This window comes from Phyllostomus discolor, chromosome 10 (genome assembly GCF_004126475.2).
Source record: "Phyllostomus discolor isolate MPI-MPIP mPhyDis1 chromosome 10, mPhyDis1.pri.v3, whole genome shotgun sequence".
Lineage (NCBI taxonomy): Eukaryota > Metazoa > Chordata > Mammalia > Chiroptera > Phyllostomidae > Phyllostomus > Phyllostomus discolor.
In genome coordinates this window covers 39,794,998-39,814,968 of record NC_040912.2, presented here as the reverse complement: position 1 = coordinate 39,814,968, position 19,971 = coordinate 39,794,998, and the positions used below count along the sequence as shown (strand labels likewise).

At 34.9% G+C, this 19,971-nt stretch overlaps 1 protein-coding gene across 13 annotated transcripts in view; it reads right to left on the bottom strand.

The window, feature by feature from the left end:
- Positions 1-19,971, bottom strand: part of CACNA2D1 (calcium voltage-gated channel auxiliary subunit alpha2delta 1) — a 453,733-nt gene that overhangs the window by 133,037 nt on the left and 300,725 nt on the right. For all 13 annotated transcript variants that reach the window (XR_004899638.1, XM_036010681.1, XM_028525346.2 and 10 more), the window contains exon 7: positions 3,677-3,808. Coding sequence is in view for 12 of the 13 variants with exons in the window: in XM_036010681.1 (XP_035866574.1) it covers positions 3,677-3,808 (132 nt within the window). In the remaining variant the exon portion in view is untranslated. The remainder of the gene's footprint in view (positions 1-3,676; positions 3,809-19,971) is intronic.

Sequence of the window (19,971 nt, the reverse complement as noted above, 5' to 3'; positions counted from 1 at the left end):
ATTGTTGTAAACTGTAAAGCAACTTTGGGCTCTAAACCTGCACTCAAAACAACTTTCTATAAAAGCTGTTTATTCCCAAGCATGCCCTTCAGATGTGTGAGAAAGGGTTACAGAGCTAACATGATTGGGCGTGGTCTGATGGGCTAAGAAACTTACTTCATGCAAAGAATAGGGTTCTTTGTATTGCTTGTCTGCTGGATTGTAGTAAGTACCATGGACCAGTGACTGCTCTGTAATTCCTACTCTCTTTTTTACAAATGACTGTTTTTATTGGGGTCATCCAGAAGACAACAGTATCATATGCTAGTTATCTGGGCAGTGATGAGAATCATACAGAGAAAGTAATATTCTGCTGTATTTTAACTAGCCATATTAGGAAAACTAATATCCACAGGAACAGAAGTGCATGTGACCCAGAGATACTAGATATTGAGCTGAATGTACTAACTTAATGGGACTTGGAATTATCTCCTATGGGAAGAAGGCAAGTGTGTTTATGTGTGGAAGTCTATGCAGAGACTGCACTGTCAGAGGAACATGGACAGCACTTCAGTAGACACTTCTTCTTCCAGTAATAGCACTCAAGTTTTAACTGACTAATAGAAACTATACTTCTCAGTCTCTTGCCATGGTGAGGTATTATGATGAAATTCTAGGCAGTAACATTTGATCAGAAGTGATATATATATCACTTTTTTTTTGGTCATTTTGTTTGCCTTCTACTAATTTTTTCGGTTTTTGTTTGTTCTCAACTGTGGATGTGGTGGTCTTGTCCCAGTTTTAATTGTACAGATGAGGACCAGCCAAGGAATGGCAAGTGTTAGTGTGGCCAAAAGGTCCACTTAGTTTTTTCTGTAAAATAAAAGACACATTCTTCATTTTCACCAATAACATTATTGATTTGGGTAATCTGAGTTTGTCAGCTATCTCCCACGTGGTATTACATTGATTGTCATAGAACCCCAGTCTCTGGAAATCTCATAGGCCAGGCGACTTACCTTAACCAATTGATTTAGCTACTTTGAGTTTATCAGAAATGTGTGTGTGTGTGTGTGTGTGTGTGTGTGTGTGTATGTAACCGCAAGGCTGATATGGCCCCTTGTGAAAATGAGTTTGACACCCCTCCTCTAGATAATTATAATTCTGTTTCCTGCACTGGCCACTGGCTTTCCCTGCCTCTTGTTTCATTTTATTTAGAGACTGAGTTCTACTCTGATACTTGTTTGTAGCTCTGGTATCTATGATTTTTACCCAGTTATCCAGTTTAATTTAACAAATACCTTTTATGCAATGTATGCAAGGTACTGTATTAGATGATATAGGGCATACTTATATACAAGTAGCCTGCAGTTGCCTACATTGTAATGCTTTTTAAAAAGAGAATACGCAAAAAAATTCTGAAAGAAGATAAAATTTGATAGATGTCATTATAGATAAATCAAAGTTCTCTGAGAGAAACAAATAAAGGAAGGCTGCTTTTGTGAAAACCTTCACATGGAAAGTAGCGTTTGTATTCTATTTTGAGTGAGGGATAAGAATCATATGACCAGAGATGGGACTCTAAGAACAACACGTATAGAGATATAAAAAGAAAAGTTGGGTTGTAGAAAAGCAAATGGAATTAAAACCAAAGAAGTAAAGGGGGGAGAGAAATGTAGGAGTACATTATGAGGATGGGACTGTACAGTAAAGGCAACACTGGAGGCGTGAGGTGGATCAGCATTGAAGGACCTGAACACCAGGGTGAGAGAGAGCCAGGCATCAGTAAGAGACTGATGTCTGATTGTACAGTTTTACTAGAGAAATGAAAATCTAAGTTGCACTCCAAATCACTTTTTTAATAAATTCCTTCAATTGCTTTTGGCATTCCATTTTAATGTGTTTATAATTTTTTCTGTCTCGCCCACTTGTGAGCTCCTCCAGAGCAAAATTCTCTCTTACGGGTATTAGAATTCTTAGGAGACATCAGTTACTACAGAAACAGGAGTTCTGCCTGGCTCTTTCCTCCTCTGAGGACAGACTTGACTACACTGACTTAATTAATCACATGAGTTTTGGATTTTAATTTTGTTTCTGAGCAATGGACTCAATGTTCAGATGATATCATGTTATTGGCTTGAGAGTACCACTGTTATCTCAGCTGTAATATATCCAGAATAATTCTTTCACTGACAGATAAACAAGTAGTGGAAACTCATATATGGATACATAATACTATGGTCAAGGATATATCACCATAGCTTTTAAAATAAAATAACATTACAAAGTGATTTGCTGCTAATTCTGCAGAGGCCAGACAATCCACGTAAAACATTTTAATTTCACAGAAAGGGTTATTTGTCTGTCAGCAGGAGTGGCTGATAATAGGGACAAGTTGTGTGGTCAAGTGGAATATAAATTAAGTAAATAGAATATAAAGACCTAATCATTTAGATGGCTAATATGCAGTTATTATCTGTGGTTCAGAAATAAGCTTAAACACAGCACATTCTATGAAGTAAAAGACACTGGTAAATAATTTCACATATGGGCTACACAGAGAAAAGTGTAAACTCTGAGAGAGAAAAATATTTCTGTAAGCAAATAAATCCATTAATTGATGATAATGATATACTCATAAAAACAAAAACAAATTTTAATTCTATAAGAACGAGTTTTTATAAGTCTGTAAATCCTCTTAGATAATAGTGATAATAATATATATCTTAAATATTTAATATTTGGTATACCTTAGACAAGTGCTTAAAATGTTTTCTAAATTTTTGACAAAAATATTTTGAATTTGTAATAAAATACACTAAACATAAAAAGAATTGCATTAGTCAAGATGGATCTAATAACAAAAATGGACAACATAAAGTATAGAAACTTGGCAAAATATAAACTATTCTTTTAACTGTTTCCCAGGGTTCACTAGTGATTAACTTTTCATTTTTGCTATAGATTTATTTCTCTTTGCCTTTCTTTATAAGAAAATGTAAAGGACATTACAAAAGGGTTTATTCATTTCAATGTATAAAATATATTCATCTTCATTGAATATACATATATCATTGCTGAGATGCCCTTAAAATGAAATCAACCTGACAAATAAGGAAGCTCTGTTTTCATTAAAATTTCATTCTATTTCTTACCGTGCACATTTTAACAAATCCACATTTATTCATTAAAGAAGAGGATCAACACATGTTTTTTTATATTGAAGCACAGACTTAAAATGTGGAGAGAAATATTTCAATTAGTTGCTAAAAATTCTGTTCAGTTCTCAATGAAATTCACAACTTGGTCCATGCTGAGCACTTGAGTCTTGGTCTTTATCTCAGAGTTGTTTTAGGATTCAGGATAACCTCCTGTTCCAGGTCCACAGATACATGCTCCTGCTCTCATAGCAACCTGGCCTGATTCCAGGTACTAAACCAGGTACTCTAGCTGCTTCTCAGTGTCTTGATTTGAAGTAATTTTGGTACATATTGAGCATTGTAAGGAGAAATACTCTTTCCTTTTAAAAGTGGTACTTTAAAAGTTTTAAAGTTTTCCTTTAAAAACATGGGAACTATTGTTTTTGATTTGGGTTTTCTTTTTTAGTGTAGGAGAAGGTAACAGAGTGTTTTCAAGAAACATTAAGTCTGGCATTTGCGATTTTTATCTGGTACCTATTAAATCAGGAAGCACTTACCCGGGTAATATCGGGCTAGGCCCGTGGCGCTGCCAAACACCTGCCACAACAATGAAGGATCTTCATCTCGATTTTTTTTGAAAACCTCATCTAAGGCACTTGTCCAGTTGAGTTCATTTAGTACAATTGTTGCTGAAAAAAAAGGAAAGTATGTAATAAAAACTTATAATGAATAATTGAATCAGTCTCCAATGATATGCAAAATAATGTTATACATTTTTATTGCTCTACCTATAAAAACACTCTAATTCGGTAGCTATCAAAATGTTTAGACATGGAATTATTTCTTCAAAGAGATTTTTGTAGGGCAGGGGCTTTTTGACATTTTGGACTAGGAAATTCTTTGTTGTGGGAGCTTCCTCTGCTTTGCAGAATGCTTAGCAGCATCTCTAGCCTCTGCCCACTAGATGCCAGTACCATCCCCTTTGTTGTGACAAGCGAAGCTGTCTCCAGCCAAGCAGCAGATAACCCCTAGAGGGAAAAACTGCTCCCTGTTGAGAATGGCTATAATACATAAAAGAGACAACAGCAGAGCTCTCTGTGTTGAAAAGGAGTGGGAGACATGCCTCCCCTTCAGACAGTTCTGAAGAAACCTACGGGACACCCTCATCTACTGATGATTCTCTGTGATATACTAACATAATCTGGTCTGTTCCCTGAGTTTAAAAAAGAGATGTTTGTCATTGATCATAGTTTAATAACTGTGTTTATACAACAATAAAATGTATACATTTTGGCAAAAAATTAAGAGAGGTTTGACAATATTAGTGTTAGAAATATGAAGTAGCTCATATTTTATTACTGCCTTTATGAACACTAATTTGAACACTAATCTTTCTAGTTAGCTCAATTAATAATTTGAATATGATGCTAATAAGGATCAGGTCATTGATTTTGATACCTGCTGACTTGGACAAATATTACAAACATATGTCATTCATTACAATAAAAGAGAAGCATTATTAATGTGGGATAAAACAAGAGCTATAGTAGTATATAATTTTTAAATAGAGGCCTCTGTAATCATAGCATCCTATGTCTAACATACTAAATGTTATACTGGCTTGGAATCTTATTTTCTCTTTGTATAAAAAGATGGCAGGAAATCCCATATCTTTTTTTCTTTTTTTTTTGGTAAAATATGTACCATGCCCCCAGCAGATTAGCACATTGGGCCTCTCTCTCTGTACTTGAGAATCGATGACCAAGCCTGAACAGTGGAAATTAGCTTGGGATAAGGAGCGGAGATACTGTTAAACTTCTATTCTTTTTGGTGACCGCAGAAAATATATAGGAAGCAAATGCAATCATGTTTAAACCATGCACAAGATTTTTTTAAAGGTTAAAATAAAAGAACTTCTATTAAGAAAGATGTAGAGCATATTAAAGTTTATCACTTACAAAAAAATGAAAAACAGGGTATTGTAAAAGTGTTTTAGGACCAGCATCCTAATGCATTTCTCATTATTGAAAACTAACAAGATTTCCATCTTTATAGATGTGATTACTTTCAGAAATATCAGTGTGTGTGTGAATATTCATGAGCTGGGTCAGATTCATAGTGCATCTGAGATACCAGTGAATTAATAGCAAAAGCATGATTCAATGAACACTAAGTGATCGGTTATATGAAAATTTATATTCACACAGATAACTTGAAATGATACTAACTATTCATGAATATTTATAGTAGTATACAAAACATAACAGAAAAAAGGGGGCATTGTACTTTTCTTTAAACATTCATGAATTTAACACTAGTATTCTATTGAATTATGTTTATTTATGATCCAGATAGTTTTCATTAATCTCCAATCTAGTCTATCTCTTCAATTTCCTTGACTATTTCATTCACATTTCACAATATTGATATCTAATTATTTTTAACATTGTTTCATTTGTTTTCAAGGCTGTCATTTTTTCTTAAGTTTTATTTGATAATTTAACAACTGCCAAAGATTAGGCTCTGATACACTGTGAATTATACTTTTATGTACTTAGGGAAAAAGTCAAGCTCTGAAGTATTCTCACTATATTGGTACATTTGAAAATTATCTTTTTCAGATAAGACATTATTGAAGTAGATTTCAAAAGGTTTCTCTCAAAATTTGACCATGTGCAAATGAGCAAAGTACACAAAATATTTTCAGGATAGGCCTTTGAATTGATTTTAAATTTTATTCCAAACAAAAGAAATGGTATTATGTACATATCTAAGGTTTATCAAATTGGTGATGGTGTGTAGCAGTGACTGAGGGTACAGACACTTTCATTTGTTACTGGATATTTATAAAGGCTTTGGAGTGTGCTCTTTATTCCATTAGTCACAACAGTCACATTCTTTATCTGAAGGTCTGGAGCAAGAAATGAAAATTCAGAGTTGGCCATGGGAGTGTAAAACGAGTGCAATCACTAAAAAATTTGGTTGAAGCTGTCTTTCAAAACTGAAAATGGCCTTTAACAATTTCTGAATATTTATACTATGAAGAGACTGTGGATCTCCAGACCTCAACCAGAGAGTTTTAAGCAAGAGTTATTTATTTATTCATACCATTCACATTTCTTAAAATATCAAAATCAGAAAATAAAATATATTAGTGCACTAGGAAATTTTTTTCTCAAGGTATATTGAAAGCAACTATCAATATAAAAGAAAATATGTAAAGTGTCAAAGAAAAACACAAGAATAAATAGTTTAGATCCTTCTTGGTTATTTGGCTATGTTTTTCTGATCCACATTATGAATTACATTTGACTAATAAACATGTATTATTTGAGTATCCTGAAATTAGCAGATTTTTGTATTCTTAACCTTATAAAAAGACATACTACCTCAATTCAGAATTCTGACATTTCTCCATTTCTATGCTATTAGCATAACTCAGAACAAATAATACTGAAATAACTGGGTAACCTACAGATGAGGAAATAGTAAAACTAATTCAGAATACTGGCCATGCTAAAACAAATTTATGTCATTTCCTGAATCTACTTTCTTTCCTTGTTACTTTCATTATATTTATATATACAATCTCTCCCTCTTCCTCTCCTTCTCTCTCTCTCTCAAATCAATAAATGAAAAAATAAAATAAAATCATAAGTACATTTTACTTAGGGAGATGATTTTAATCAACTATTCTGGCTACAACTGGGTAAAAAGCCAGGTACATCTGAAAGTTAGAAATTATTACTGGGAAATCTTTTGCTTTATATTACAGTTTCTGTGGTTATGCTGCTGCTGCCTTTCTCTGGCCTCAGTATTTTTAGAGTCTCCAATTTTCCTTACAGTATAGTAATTAAAATTAAAGGTATAAAATATGATCTGTCATGATGAAAAAATAAAAGAAAACCAAATTACTTGAAAAATTATTGTCAGCTAATATTACTACAGACATGAAACTGTATTGTTCATTCTTATAAAGACTTGAAACACAAAAGATTATTGTGGCACTCTGACTCAATGAAGTTTAACAGATTATGAATTTATTTGTCAATGTATTGTATATCATAAACACTTTTAAAATGCAATTAGTTTTCTATAAATCACAATCTTTATTTGAAAGTCTAGAACAAGAAATCAAAATTAAAAATATTTTATTTAATTGCCAAAACATAGGTATAAGTTAGTAGCCAAATAATGTTTCATACAATAACTCTGAAATAAAATATTTTAAAAATATTTCTTGGCCACAAATAAAACTTTACATTTTATTTGGACAGATATACTTAAGAACTTGGATAATAGTTTTGATTGGTTGTCTATAAATTATTAAACAGTATTTAAAATAATCGTATTTTATATATTTCATCAATTACATAGTGTATATAACATTGCATTTTTAATATTTGTGTATTATACAGGGGTAGGCAAAAGTAGGTTTACAGTTGCTTGTATCAAAAATAATACAATTAATAAATAATAATTTTAAAAACCTAGCCCTGGCTAGCATAGCTCAGTGGATTGAGCGTGGGCTATGAACCAAAGTGTCGCAGGTTCGATTCCCAGTCAGGATACATGCCTGGTTTGCAGGCCATGACCCCCAGCAACCACACATTGATGTTTCTCTCTCTATCTCCTTCCCTTCCCTCTCTAAAAAATAAATAAATAAAATCTTTAAAAAAAACCCTGTGTTTCATGTATTCTTAACTATAAACCTTTGCCCACCCCTGTATTCATGCACACCCTCCTTCTCCTATATCCCCCAAAATAGTAATGTTTTACAATCACAGAAACTTCTAATTTCTTGTGTGAATAGATATTAGAAGTACATCAGTGACTTTTTTTTTCTTGTTGTTGTACAAGAGTAACTGCTCAATAGTGATCTAGCCTTGAACCTACTGTCAGTAACTAATGAACTTAAGCTAATTGTCTTATGGCTACTTTAAAAGAAAAATTAGTCCTCATTTTCTGTCAATGTTAAAGAAAGGAAGATCTTTAAGTTTGTTAGAAAATTAGATTTTGCAAAAATAAGTCTTTTATAGAGGTCCAAGGCTAAGCCTATTAAAAAGCAATGAATGCTGGGAAAGCAAACCTTGACTTTGTGGCCTCTATTCTGAGCGTTACAACAGGATTTCACTGATAATTGATTCACAGCGTCAAGCACACATCTCTATTCTTCTACTTAGTTTTCAAAAATATGGCCTTGGTGGTCGACAATCTCTCTTAGAGTATTCTATTGTTCAATCTGGCTCCTTAAGAGAAGAAAGGAAAATCTAATTTGTCACAGAATAAAAGAAGCAGTTTACATTGCTGCTGATTCTTCTAAAGTACATGGCATGTCTATATCTTGTTAATGACATGGAATACAGAATTGTTTGTAAGTTCTGAATGCAATCTTCTTCTATAAATTTCAGCCTACAAAGTGTCGCACTGTTGATCGCTTTTAAGTTTGAATACATTTTGTTGATTTATTTGGGGTTCAGGGCCTTGCCATGCATTGAAGGCACAATGTGACAATTTCAAAACCATTAAGGTTATTCATAATGCCAACCACAGCTTTGAAATGAAGCAAATACATGTAAAAAAAAAAGAAGGATATTTTATGGTTTATTTAAAATATAAGGTGACTGGCAATCAAAAGTATTTTTTATAAAACATAAAAATAGATTTGACAAGTTTTTGATAAGACCTATAGATATTGAAGGTAAAAATTGCTTTTAAGTGGTAATATAGATACAATTAAATACAAGATTTAATTGTACAAATGGTAAATATAGATACAATTGTATAGATACAATTAAGTATTGTACAACTACAATACTTAAATATTTAAGTACAACTACAACTACTTGTACAACTACATGTACAACTACAATACTTAAAACAAGAGAACTGACCAAAGTGTTTACTGTACTATTTCTACTTACTAATAACACCATTCTCTTTTCAAAGCCTAGCATTGCGAATATATATATTAAATTATATACATATATAATTTAAACTATTGCCACTAGTAATAACAAATAAGGTAAATAATAATTATGAAGTACTTACTGCATGTTGCAGGTATGTTAACTATTTCCTCTGCATTATCTCATTTGACTTTAGAATGACTCTTTGAGAGAGATACTAATATTATTTCCTCTTTTAAATGACCAATGTAAAGCTTAGAAAGAGCACACAATTTCCCAAAAGTCATACTTAAGCTGTAGAGATAGCATTCAAGCATGTGTCAGATTCCAAAATTATCACTGTATGTGACCTATTTATTTCTATCCTTTCATTGTATGCTGAGCTCTAATTACTTAGCATTTTATTTAAAAAAGAGAGAGAGAAGGCATAGGTAAACACAGCTTGCCCCCTCACATAACCACATCAAATGTACAATTACAATATAAAACCACCACCACTCAGAACTGTCAGAAATCAAGTTGAACGGAAGTCTGACAACTATGGAATTAAAGAAACTAAATCCGTACAGACTGATGGAAATGGTGCAGATGTGGAATAGGCGGGTCCCACATCCCCATGTGATGAATAAAATTTCAGGAGGGATACCTCAGGATTGAGGAGTCGCAGCCCCATACCATGCACCCCAGCCTAGGTTCTAGTGACAGAACGGTTAAGTCCTCACAACTTTTGGCTGTAAAATCCAGTAGGGATTGAGTCATGGAAAAACTGCAGGAGTCCCAAACAGTTCCTCTTAAAGAACCCTCACGTGGGTTTACTCAGATTTGCTCCAGCTGAGCTCCAGCACCAGGGTAGCAGCTTGAAAGGCACCAGTGGCATAGAGGGAGGAACTGAAGTGTGAAGGAACTGAGGGAGGCATCAAGGAGAGAGCTGCGGGAGAGAAAGGTGGGCAAAGGCCACCTTTTCTGAACCTTCCCTTTACAGAGCCACAGATACATTGAACTGGTACCATATCTGAGACTCCATCAAACTTGCACACTGTTCGTCAAACATTGGAGATCCCCCAGGGACTCAGTCCCACCTAACTGCTTTTCCATTTGAATGACTGGTCTTGACTCAGGCTTCACAACTTCCTAAATCCTCTGAAACAAGCAACAGCTGGCCTCAGTGAGCCCCCAGCCCCTGTATCTCTTGCTAAGAGGTCAGAGCCTGAGGACTAGCAGCAAGGAGCCTAGATTCACAGCTTGTTATTGCCTGGGAATCTTCAAGCCCAGCACAAGTAGCAGCCACCTGCAGATTGCTTTATAGCTCAGGCACAGTGGCCACAGGCAGAATGCAGGTGGGGAAACCAGCTGGGAAACCCCAGAGTCTTCACACCCAGTGGACAGCTGGAGACCACATCAGAGTACCACCACCGTGCCCCTGCAAAGCTGATCCTCTGCAGAAAGCAGAAGTTGGGTGTCAGTGGTCACAGCCAATCCTTGCAGCTGTCTAGCCTGAGTAAATCCTTCCCACTGACTTGTCTACAGCAATCAAGGCTCAACTACAATAGGAAGGTATACTCAGCCCACACGAAGGGTGCACCTTGAATATCCAGCTTGCGTGATAGGGAAGGCTGTGCCACTGGACCCTACAGGATACCTACTACCTTAGGCCATGATAACAAGACATGGAGTCATAGCAGCTCTATCTAATAAAGAAACAAACACAGGGAGGCTGCCAAAATGAGGAGACAAAGAAACATGGCCCAAATGAAAGAACAGATCAACACTCCAGAACAAGCCTAAACAAAATGCAGATAAGCAATCTATCAGGTTCAGGGTTCAAAACACTAGTTACAAGGATGATCAAGAAACTTAGTGAGGACATCAACAGCATAAAAAAATCCAATCAGAAACAAAGGACACACTAATTGGAACAAAGAACAATTTATAGGGAAATAATAGAAAAGTGGGTGAAGCCAAGAATCAGATCAATGATTTGGAACATAAGGAAGCAAAAAACAACTAGTCAGAACAACAAGAAGCAAAAAGAATCCAAAAAAAAACAGAGATATGTAAGCAGCCTTTGGGACAACCTTCAAGCTTTTCCAACATTTCTCTTCTCCAAAAGGAGAAGAGAGAGGAGAAGAGAAAGAGGTATGGGGATTGCCTGAGGTACTGGGGGTCGCTGGGTGGAATGGGGTAGAGGAGGAAAGATTGGGACAACTGTAATAGTATAATCAAGAAAATATAATTTTAAAAAACCAATGCCTTTATAACAGTGTTTTTTAATTGAGAGCCTTATTTCTCTCTATGGGACAACCAGCAATGTCTAGAGATATTTTTTATTGTCATGACTGGCAGGAAGCTATTGACATCTGGCAGGTGGAGGCTAGGCATGCCCTAAACATCCTACATTGCACAGAACATCCCCACAAGAAAGAATTACCAAAACATCAATAGAGCCCTGGTTCAGAATCCTGGCTCAAGCACAACTATGAACACAAGACAATGGATCCACTTCGTAAAAAGCAATATTCTCGATAAATATTGTCAACAAAAAGCCGCAACAAAACTTCTTCAATATGAAAGCTGATAAACTTTTAAAACATCATTTCTTATATCAAATTATCTCACTATTTCAGGCTACATTTTGCTTCCCTTTGGGTTGAGCAAATTTTCATTTTAGTCCCAGAAACTCTAACACACTGTTCTCATACCTGAAAAAGGATTCAAAGGTTATCCTCCCCACCTCCTGCTTTTGTACATCCAAAGAATATTCGAGTTCTGCTTTGATGTTGTTGTGGTGGTTATTTTTAATTATTCAACACTTATGTGGGATTCTAAACTAAACTTATTTCATCTCTATAGCAAATGTTCATTCTATCCCATAGTATATGAGGTAGTCATTAAAAGAGTTGCATATGACGGATGAGCTAAACCAGATGTCACTGATTTTATTCATCGACCTTAAACTCTATAAACAAAAATGTTAATAAGAAGAAACCCACTGATCCAATTAAGTGCACAGACAAAAAGATCCACTTTGAGGAGCAGACAGTGTGCATAAATATTAAAATGAATGAGTCTTTTCAGTGGATTTGGCTAAGGGAATCTCATCTAACCCTAGCGTAAATGAGAGATTAATAAAATGCAGGGAGATGGGAAGAACAAATCTAATCTCTCTAATCACTTTGCAGGCACCAGGCTGCATCTCCCACTGAGGATGGGGAAACAGAAGGCTCCAAGGCAAATATAGACCCTGATGAGGGGATAAGCCCTATTCCTACAGTTAATTTGGTACAAATGTTAAAAAGCCCTGTCCTTGTCAATTCTCTAACCTCTGTATTGCTGAGATTTCTGGTCTTGCTCCTTATGTCTTTCGTTTCCCGTAAATTGAGCACCTGGCTAATACCCAGAACACAGATGTTCTGCTTTAATGAATTCTGCAAATAGTGGAGCACATAGAAGAAGCTCAGAAGAAATCCATTTTATTATTAAAGAAAATAAGAATGGTGCAAGGGGAATAGCAGTCCCTAGGATCTAATGTCGTGTTTAGTAATTGAAGGATTTTAAATGTCACTCTCAATAAAATTATAATTGTAAGAGTTTTCTTGGAGGATATAGTGATTTTGCATAGAAATAACAAGAATAGAAGACAAGGTAAAAAACTTTGTTTTTATCTTTCAAGCATTCTAACTTTTTCTGTTCCTAACAATATCAAACACACACAAACATTCACAGTTAGTGACTCTGTTAGTGAAAAGTTGCTGTCACTGGCACAGAAGGCTACTTAAAATGCATCATGTAACCCCCTGTGCTTCTGTGGTTCTCTCATCTAAAAAAGAACACAAATACACAAGGATCCTAGATAGCCTTCATAGTTAGTGTTAATGTCAAATAAGTTTATGAATAAAAGGGAATCAGAGAACATGGTTTTATTATAGTCCTTCCCTTAGCTGGGTTAAAATGTTGTTGCATGGACGTCACCTTTAGATGGCTTGCATAGACAATACCTTCTTGTTTACACTTTTGCATCTTATTTTAGTTTTGTTGGTTACTTCCTTTTACTTTAACAATTAACGTACCTCTGTATTTATTTTGTAATAAAGCCACATCCCTTCTGTTCACCCCAAAAATTGTTTAAGAGCTCTCATATTATGAGATAATCTTCATTAAAACCATAGTTAAAATATAATTTTAAGTTTGGCAACTTTGTATAATTTATAAATATAAACCGGGAATTTTAAAGTAATTACCTGAAGAGGACAGTACAATTTCTTCCATTGATACAAAGCCATTTTCATCATAAATTTGACTATTTGTAATCAAATTGTTAAAAAAATTGTTAAATACCTATTTTTATATATTGGAATATATAACACTTTGTTACTTAATAACTGCATAATAAATGTTGCCTGTCCTTACCATGGTCATTGTTATCTTATTTCCCTCTTAACACTCAGCCTTTAAAAGGTTTTTTAAAAATAGATTGATAGAGGAGTTCTGATTGAGCTGCTAAGATATTAGGATGAATGATTTAAAGCCTCAGTCTTGTCTCTCTTTAAGGAGCCTTTGTTCTTACCCTCAGCCCTAAGTTCATGGCCATCAGCATTGCTTAATCTCCTTGCTAAAAATGTCATGAAGAAAACAGTGTGTTCACCTTTCCAAAATAATTCACGTGGTTATAAGAGAATGCAAACTTAAAAAAGAATTCTCTATAATGATAGTCCTTGATGCCCTGTATAAGTTTAGAGAGGAGATAATTTGTACAATGGGTCATTCCCAGGGCTCCCTGAAATAGAACCACATTGGTGAATGCTACCACAGCAGCTCAGGCACATGAAAACTCTGGTAGAAGAAATTAAATCATCCAAGGTCTAATATGCATACTAGACAAAACACATACAGAATTATACACACATAGTTCTGTTAAAGCTGACAGAAAACTTCGGGTGAGAATCACACACCAAATCAGATATGGGAAACCTCTTGCCTTTGCTCTGAGACTCCCTAACCACATAGGGAATTCAGTGTCTGTACAAAGTTGGATTGCTGAATTAAAAAAGAAGGATCAAATAGTTTTGGAGCTGACTAATGAGACACAGTTGAAGAAGGATGACAAAGCTCCTGGGGACTGGGTGACACTGTCAATAAGGTGCACACTGCTTGCTACTTAAGGATTTGTTCAACCATTTGTAGAAGAAAGAATTGCCCGGTGATTTAAAGATGCAAAGATCAGATGCATTGAAATACAGTATATGGTAGCCAGCTATAAATAAGAAGAGCAATCACTTGGTTTAAATACCATCCACTGCTTCCTAGTGAAACAAAACAAAATAAATCAAAATTGAACCACAGATTGTTACTTCCAGAGTCACGTTACCTAAAGGTATGTATACAATTGAATACCATTTCTAAGACAACAATGTGAGGTTAATATGCTTAAATCTCTATGTGCCCACAAACAGAGAATTTCTCTAATGCATATAAACATTAGAGGAGGGCTACATTAGGGTAGTTCTCCTGAAATGATGATGAATTCAATTCTGAACATGAAGTGAGGTACCTGTGAGCTATCTATTAAATGGGATTACTCAAAAGGCAATACAAGAAAGGAATATGAAGCTGAGCCATGAAGTCTATATAGAAGAGTCAGACTTGGGAATCACTTTTTCCGTGACAGTTGGAACTATCTGGTTTGCATGAAGTCAACAATTATTGGCACCATAACCTATGGGGATCTGTAAGTATTAAAAAGCTTTACTTATCAGAGAGAGATTGCCAAAAGGAACAAATGAGGACCTAACTCTCATAAACATCTTTTCCATAAAAACTTACTGTTGTGTAGTAACTTTAATATCTATTGTTTTCATTTTACAAAAATAACAAAATGTGCCTTTCAAATATGATTTTCACATCTGCATTAAAATAAGAGTACTCAATACAAATTCCATATATCTATGTATGACTCAGAGTCCATCAAGAAGAGAAAATATGAAAAGGTATACAAACCAATAAAAATGCATTATCTTCTAATGCATTTTTTGAATTTTATATTTTTAAAATGGTTATTGACTTAAATCAAGTACACAGGGATACAATGCCTGCATCTCTTGTATGCAGAGCACATTAATACTTGCTGCGCACTTGGAAAATAAGCAATTTCCCTTCTGCCTCTGTTAGAAGGATGAGGTAATCTATTGTGCCTTTATACTTACAGAGAGCCTCAAGAGAGTGAGGCTTGATGATTACATGGTCTTATAAGACCATAAAGTTCTAACACAGGACTCATATGTATTATAAAGACACTTCAAATCGCCAAACACACTCTCCTTACCATTATTGTGAGGCTCTATTTTGCAATTCACTCGCACCTTTAACTTTGGAAATGATTTAAACCTGCATCAGAAGCTCTGAATGCATGAATGCCATTCAGCCTCATTCATCAGAAAGCAACAGTGACAAGATTTAATTACTTAGAAACATATGAGATTTTTCTTCCTAAAAAGGAAACTTCAATCAACCTTTCAGTAAAATTTAATATCAGAAGGTAACATACAGATCCAGACTTTTTAAATCTTCTTTCTCATAAAACAGAAAATTAGGCACATAAGAAATAACATATGCAATTTAATTTTAAACACATAGTCACCATTCTCTGATATAAACAAACTTTATTGAAATGAACATTACCGTTCTTCCCAAAACGTATTTTCTTTTATATTAATCTTATTCACGTTTTTAAAAGAAGACTTCGCTGTCTTATCATGTTGTATTCTGAATCAAACTGGTGAAGACCAGGATTTTTTTACATGATTTGTCAGTTTCTCTGGTTTCCAAATAAATCTGAAGCAAAAACTCTTCATTTCTTTGATTCAACTGAAATTCTATTATATACAAATCCTACTTAAGTGTCAATTGTCAACTTTCTTGCCCTTTCATCTAATACTTATAAATGTGACATCTCCAAAATTTTTTGTTTAAAACCAAAAGAATGTGGATTTTATTGTTAACATTTTGGGAGGCAAATTTTCCAGCTACATATTCTTAAACAAGCTAGCAATACCTTCTTAGGCAAGAAGGCAGGGAGGAGTGTGTATGTATCGCCATGGGCATCGCATCACATTCCATCTTCTATTTAAACCACAGTATACTTATTTATGCATAATTGGTAATATTTCATTAATTAATTTTCAAATCATTAATTATAACAGAACTTCTAGACCAGTGGTCCCCAATCTTTCTGGCATCAGGGACTTGTTCCTAACAGGGGCCCCCAGATATTTGGGACCCTGTTCTAGAAACTGCCAAAACTTCACATGGTTATTTTCTTGTTAGACAAAAACACATTTCTTTATGGCTTTGGAAAACAGATATGATGGGATTAAGGTTGAATTTACTGTTTCTTTACATCCTCAAAAAGGATTCTCTTGAAAGTAAATTTCTGTCCTCACTTTCAAGGATACATCCAGTTATGTTTTTAATATCACTTGCAGTCCATCTATTTAATCATTTATAAAAGTTACCATTTTTCAAATAAAATAAAAAATTCTAATGTGACTGTCTTTAATAAAAGATATAAAAAATTTCTTTTATTAAAGTTAACATACTTTTCACAGATATTTTTAGTTCTTTACAGCATAAAGATGTGTTCATTAAAATTTTCCTGAAACTGATGGACATTGATTGGAAGATGAAATTTATGCTATCAATATCAAAATATAGAATATGGAAGTATACTTTTTCCCTAGGTTAAATATTTTTATCTGAAATTTCAATGAACACAGTTTACTTTGAGTTGTGGACATAATTCTACTGTCAAATGACATACATGTATGAAACATGTATGTATACACATGTGCATCTATGCAAAGTAAAATGAGGATTAAGGAAGAAATATGAAATAGTATTCTAATTTTTTTTCATTTTTCAGAATATATAAAACAAAAATCTTTTTTCAAACTATGGTTTTTATTTTGGGTCAAAACTGATATCTTTAACCTTTTAGCTTTTTTTTCTAGTAACTGCTTTAATGTAATTTCCTTTTTTTATTCCTGCAACCATTTTTATCTATTTATGTTTTAATATATTTTATTGATTATGCTATTACAGTTGTCCCATTTCTACCCTTTATTCCCCTCTACCCTGAACACCTCCTCCCACCTACAGTCCCCCTTTTTAGTTTATGTCCATGGGTCATACATATAATAAGTTCTTTGGCTTCTACATTTCATATACTATTCTGAACCTCCTCCTGTCTATTTTCTACCTACCATTTACACTTCTTATTCTCTGTACCTTTTCCCCTTCTCTCCCCCTCCAACTCCCCTGTTGATAACCCTCCGTGGGATCTCCATTTCTGTGAGTCTGTTCCTGTTCTAGTTGTTTGCCTAGTTTGTTTTTGTTTTAGGTGTGGTTGTTAATAACTGTGAGTTTGCTGTCATTTTACTGTTCATATTTTTGATCATCCTTTTTTTTTTCCTTAGATAAGTCCCTTTAACATTTCATATAATAAGGGCTGGGTGATGACGAACTCCTTTAACTTGACCTTATCTGAGAAGCACTTTATCTGCCCTTCCATTCTAAATGAAAGCTTTGCTGGATAGAGTCATCTTAGATGTAGGTCCTTGCCTTTCATGACTTGGAATATTTCTTTCCAGCTTCTTCTTGCTTGCAAGGTTTCTTTTAAGAAATCAGCTGACAGTCTTATGGGCACTCCTTCATAGGTAACTATCTCCTTTTCTCTTGCTGCTTTTAAGATTCCCTCCTTATCTTTAATCTTGGGTAATGTAATATTAATGTGCCTTGGTGTGTTCCTCCTTGGGTTTAACTTCTTTGGGATTCTCTGAGCTTCCTCGACTTCCTGGAAGTCTATTTACTTTGCCAGATTGGGGAATTTCTCCTTCATTATGTTTTCAATTAAGTTTTCAATTACTTGCTCTTCCTCTTCTCCTGCTGGTACCCCTATGACTCAGATGTTGGTACATTTAAAGTTGTCCTGGAGGTTCTTAAGCCTCTCCTTATTTTTCTGAATTCTTGTTTCTCCATTCTGTTCTGGTTGAATGCTTATTTCTTCCTTCTGGTCCAAACTGTTTTGAGTCTTGTTTTCCTTTCTGTCATTGCTGGTTCCCTGTAAATTTTCCTTTATTTCACTTAGCATAGCCTTCATTTTTTCATCTAATTTGTGACCATATTCAACCAATTCTGTGAGCATCCTGATTACCAGTGTTTTGAACTGTGCATCTGATAGGTTGCATATCCCTTTGTCACTTAGTTGTATTTTTTCTGGAGCTTTGATCTGTTCTTTCAGTTGGGCCATTTTTTTGGTCTGGGCATACCTGTTATGTAGTAAGGGGCGGAGCCTTAGGTGTTCACCAGGGTGGGGCAATGCACATGGCTGCATTGTGATGCTGTATGTAGGGGAAGGGTCTGGGAGGGAAAAATGGTGCTTGCTCTGCTCTCTGTGGGGTTTCAGTCACTTCCCCTACCACCCACAATCAAATTGGACCCTTCTGGTGCTGATTCCCAGGTGGGTGGGCTTGTGTACATTCTAGGACCCTGTGGTCGCTCCAATGAACTCTCCTGTGAGTCTAGGAGCTTCTCCTGCTGCCACCTCAACCCCCACAGGTATTTACAGTCAGAAGTTTGAGGCTTTATTTCCATGCACTGGAACCCTGGGTTACGAGGTCTGTCTTGCTCCTCAGTTGTTCCTCCTCGTTTATCCTCACATGAATGTGGGACTGCCCCATCTGCCAGCCACCACTGCCTTGCAGAGTGTCCTCTCCACCCAGCTGCCCATCTCTGCCCCTCCTAATGCTTTGGATGACTATTTCTTCTTTAATACCTTGGTTGCTGAACTTCTATACAGTTCAATTTTCTGTCAGTTTGGGTTGTTTCTTGTTTTTAAATTTGTTATTGTCCTTGTTTTGGTTGTGCAAGGAGGCACAGTGTATCTACCTATGCCTCCATCTTGGCCAGAAGTCCTCATTTTCTAAGTAGAACCATGGACTTGACTATTGAAATAAAAATGGAATTTAAATATTTGGGAATATTTTTCATTGATCTATAACTCACCAATAAATAAGAGACAAATGTAAATGCAGACACTATAAATGCAATTATTTGTAACCTTCTAATCTGGAAGATTCTTATATACATATGAGATTATTATATGTATATGATTATATAAACAGATTAAATTTGTAGTAACTATGTACTAACAAAATGAAACTCTAAAGAAGAAAACAACTATGTATAAGTAGTACTGTACGTTACCAAAGGAATTTGGAGAAGAAATATGAAGTTTGGAAGCAAAAGGTTACAGAGGATGATTAAAAACAGATTGTAAGAACCTATGCACCCCAACATTCATAGCAGCACAATTTACAATAGCCAAGTGTTGGAAGCAACCTAGGTGCCCATCAGTAAATGAATGGATCAAAAAACAATGGTACATTTACACAATGGAATACTTTGCAGCAGAAAGAAAGAACAAGCTCCTACCCTTTGCAACAGCATGGATGGAACTGGAAAGCATTGTGCTAAGCAAAATAAGCCAAGTGGTAAAAGACAAATACCATATGATCTCACCTTTAACAGGAACCTAATCAACAAAACAAACAAGCAAGCAAAATATAACCAAAGACACTGAAACAGAGAACAGGCTGACAGTGTTCAGAGAGAAGAGGGGAGGGAATTTCAGGGGAATTTCAAGGGAAAAGAGGAAAGGTTTACAGGAACAAGTATAAAGGACACATGGACAAAATTAGGGGTGGGTGGAAATGGGAGGGAGGTGGGGAGGGCTGAGTGGGTGGGCTGGGATGGGAATAAATGATAAAAAAATGTACTTGAACACTAATTAAAATAAAGTTATTTATTTCAAAAAAGAAATAATAAAAATTTCTTCATTATAAGAAATAATAAAAAACATTTAAATAAAGCTGAGCTTAGCAATGCTATAG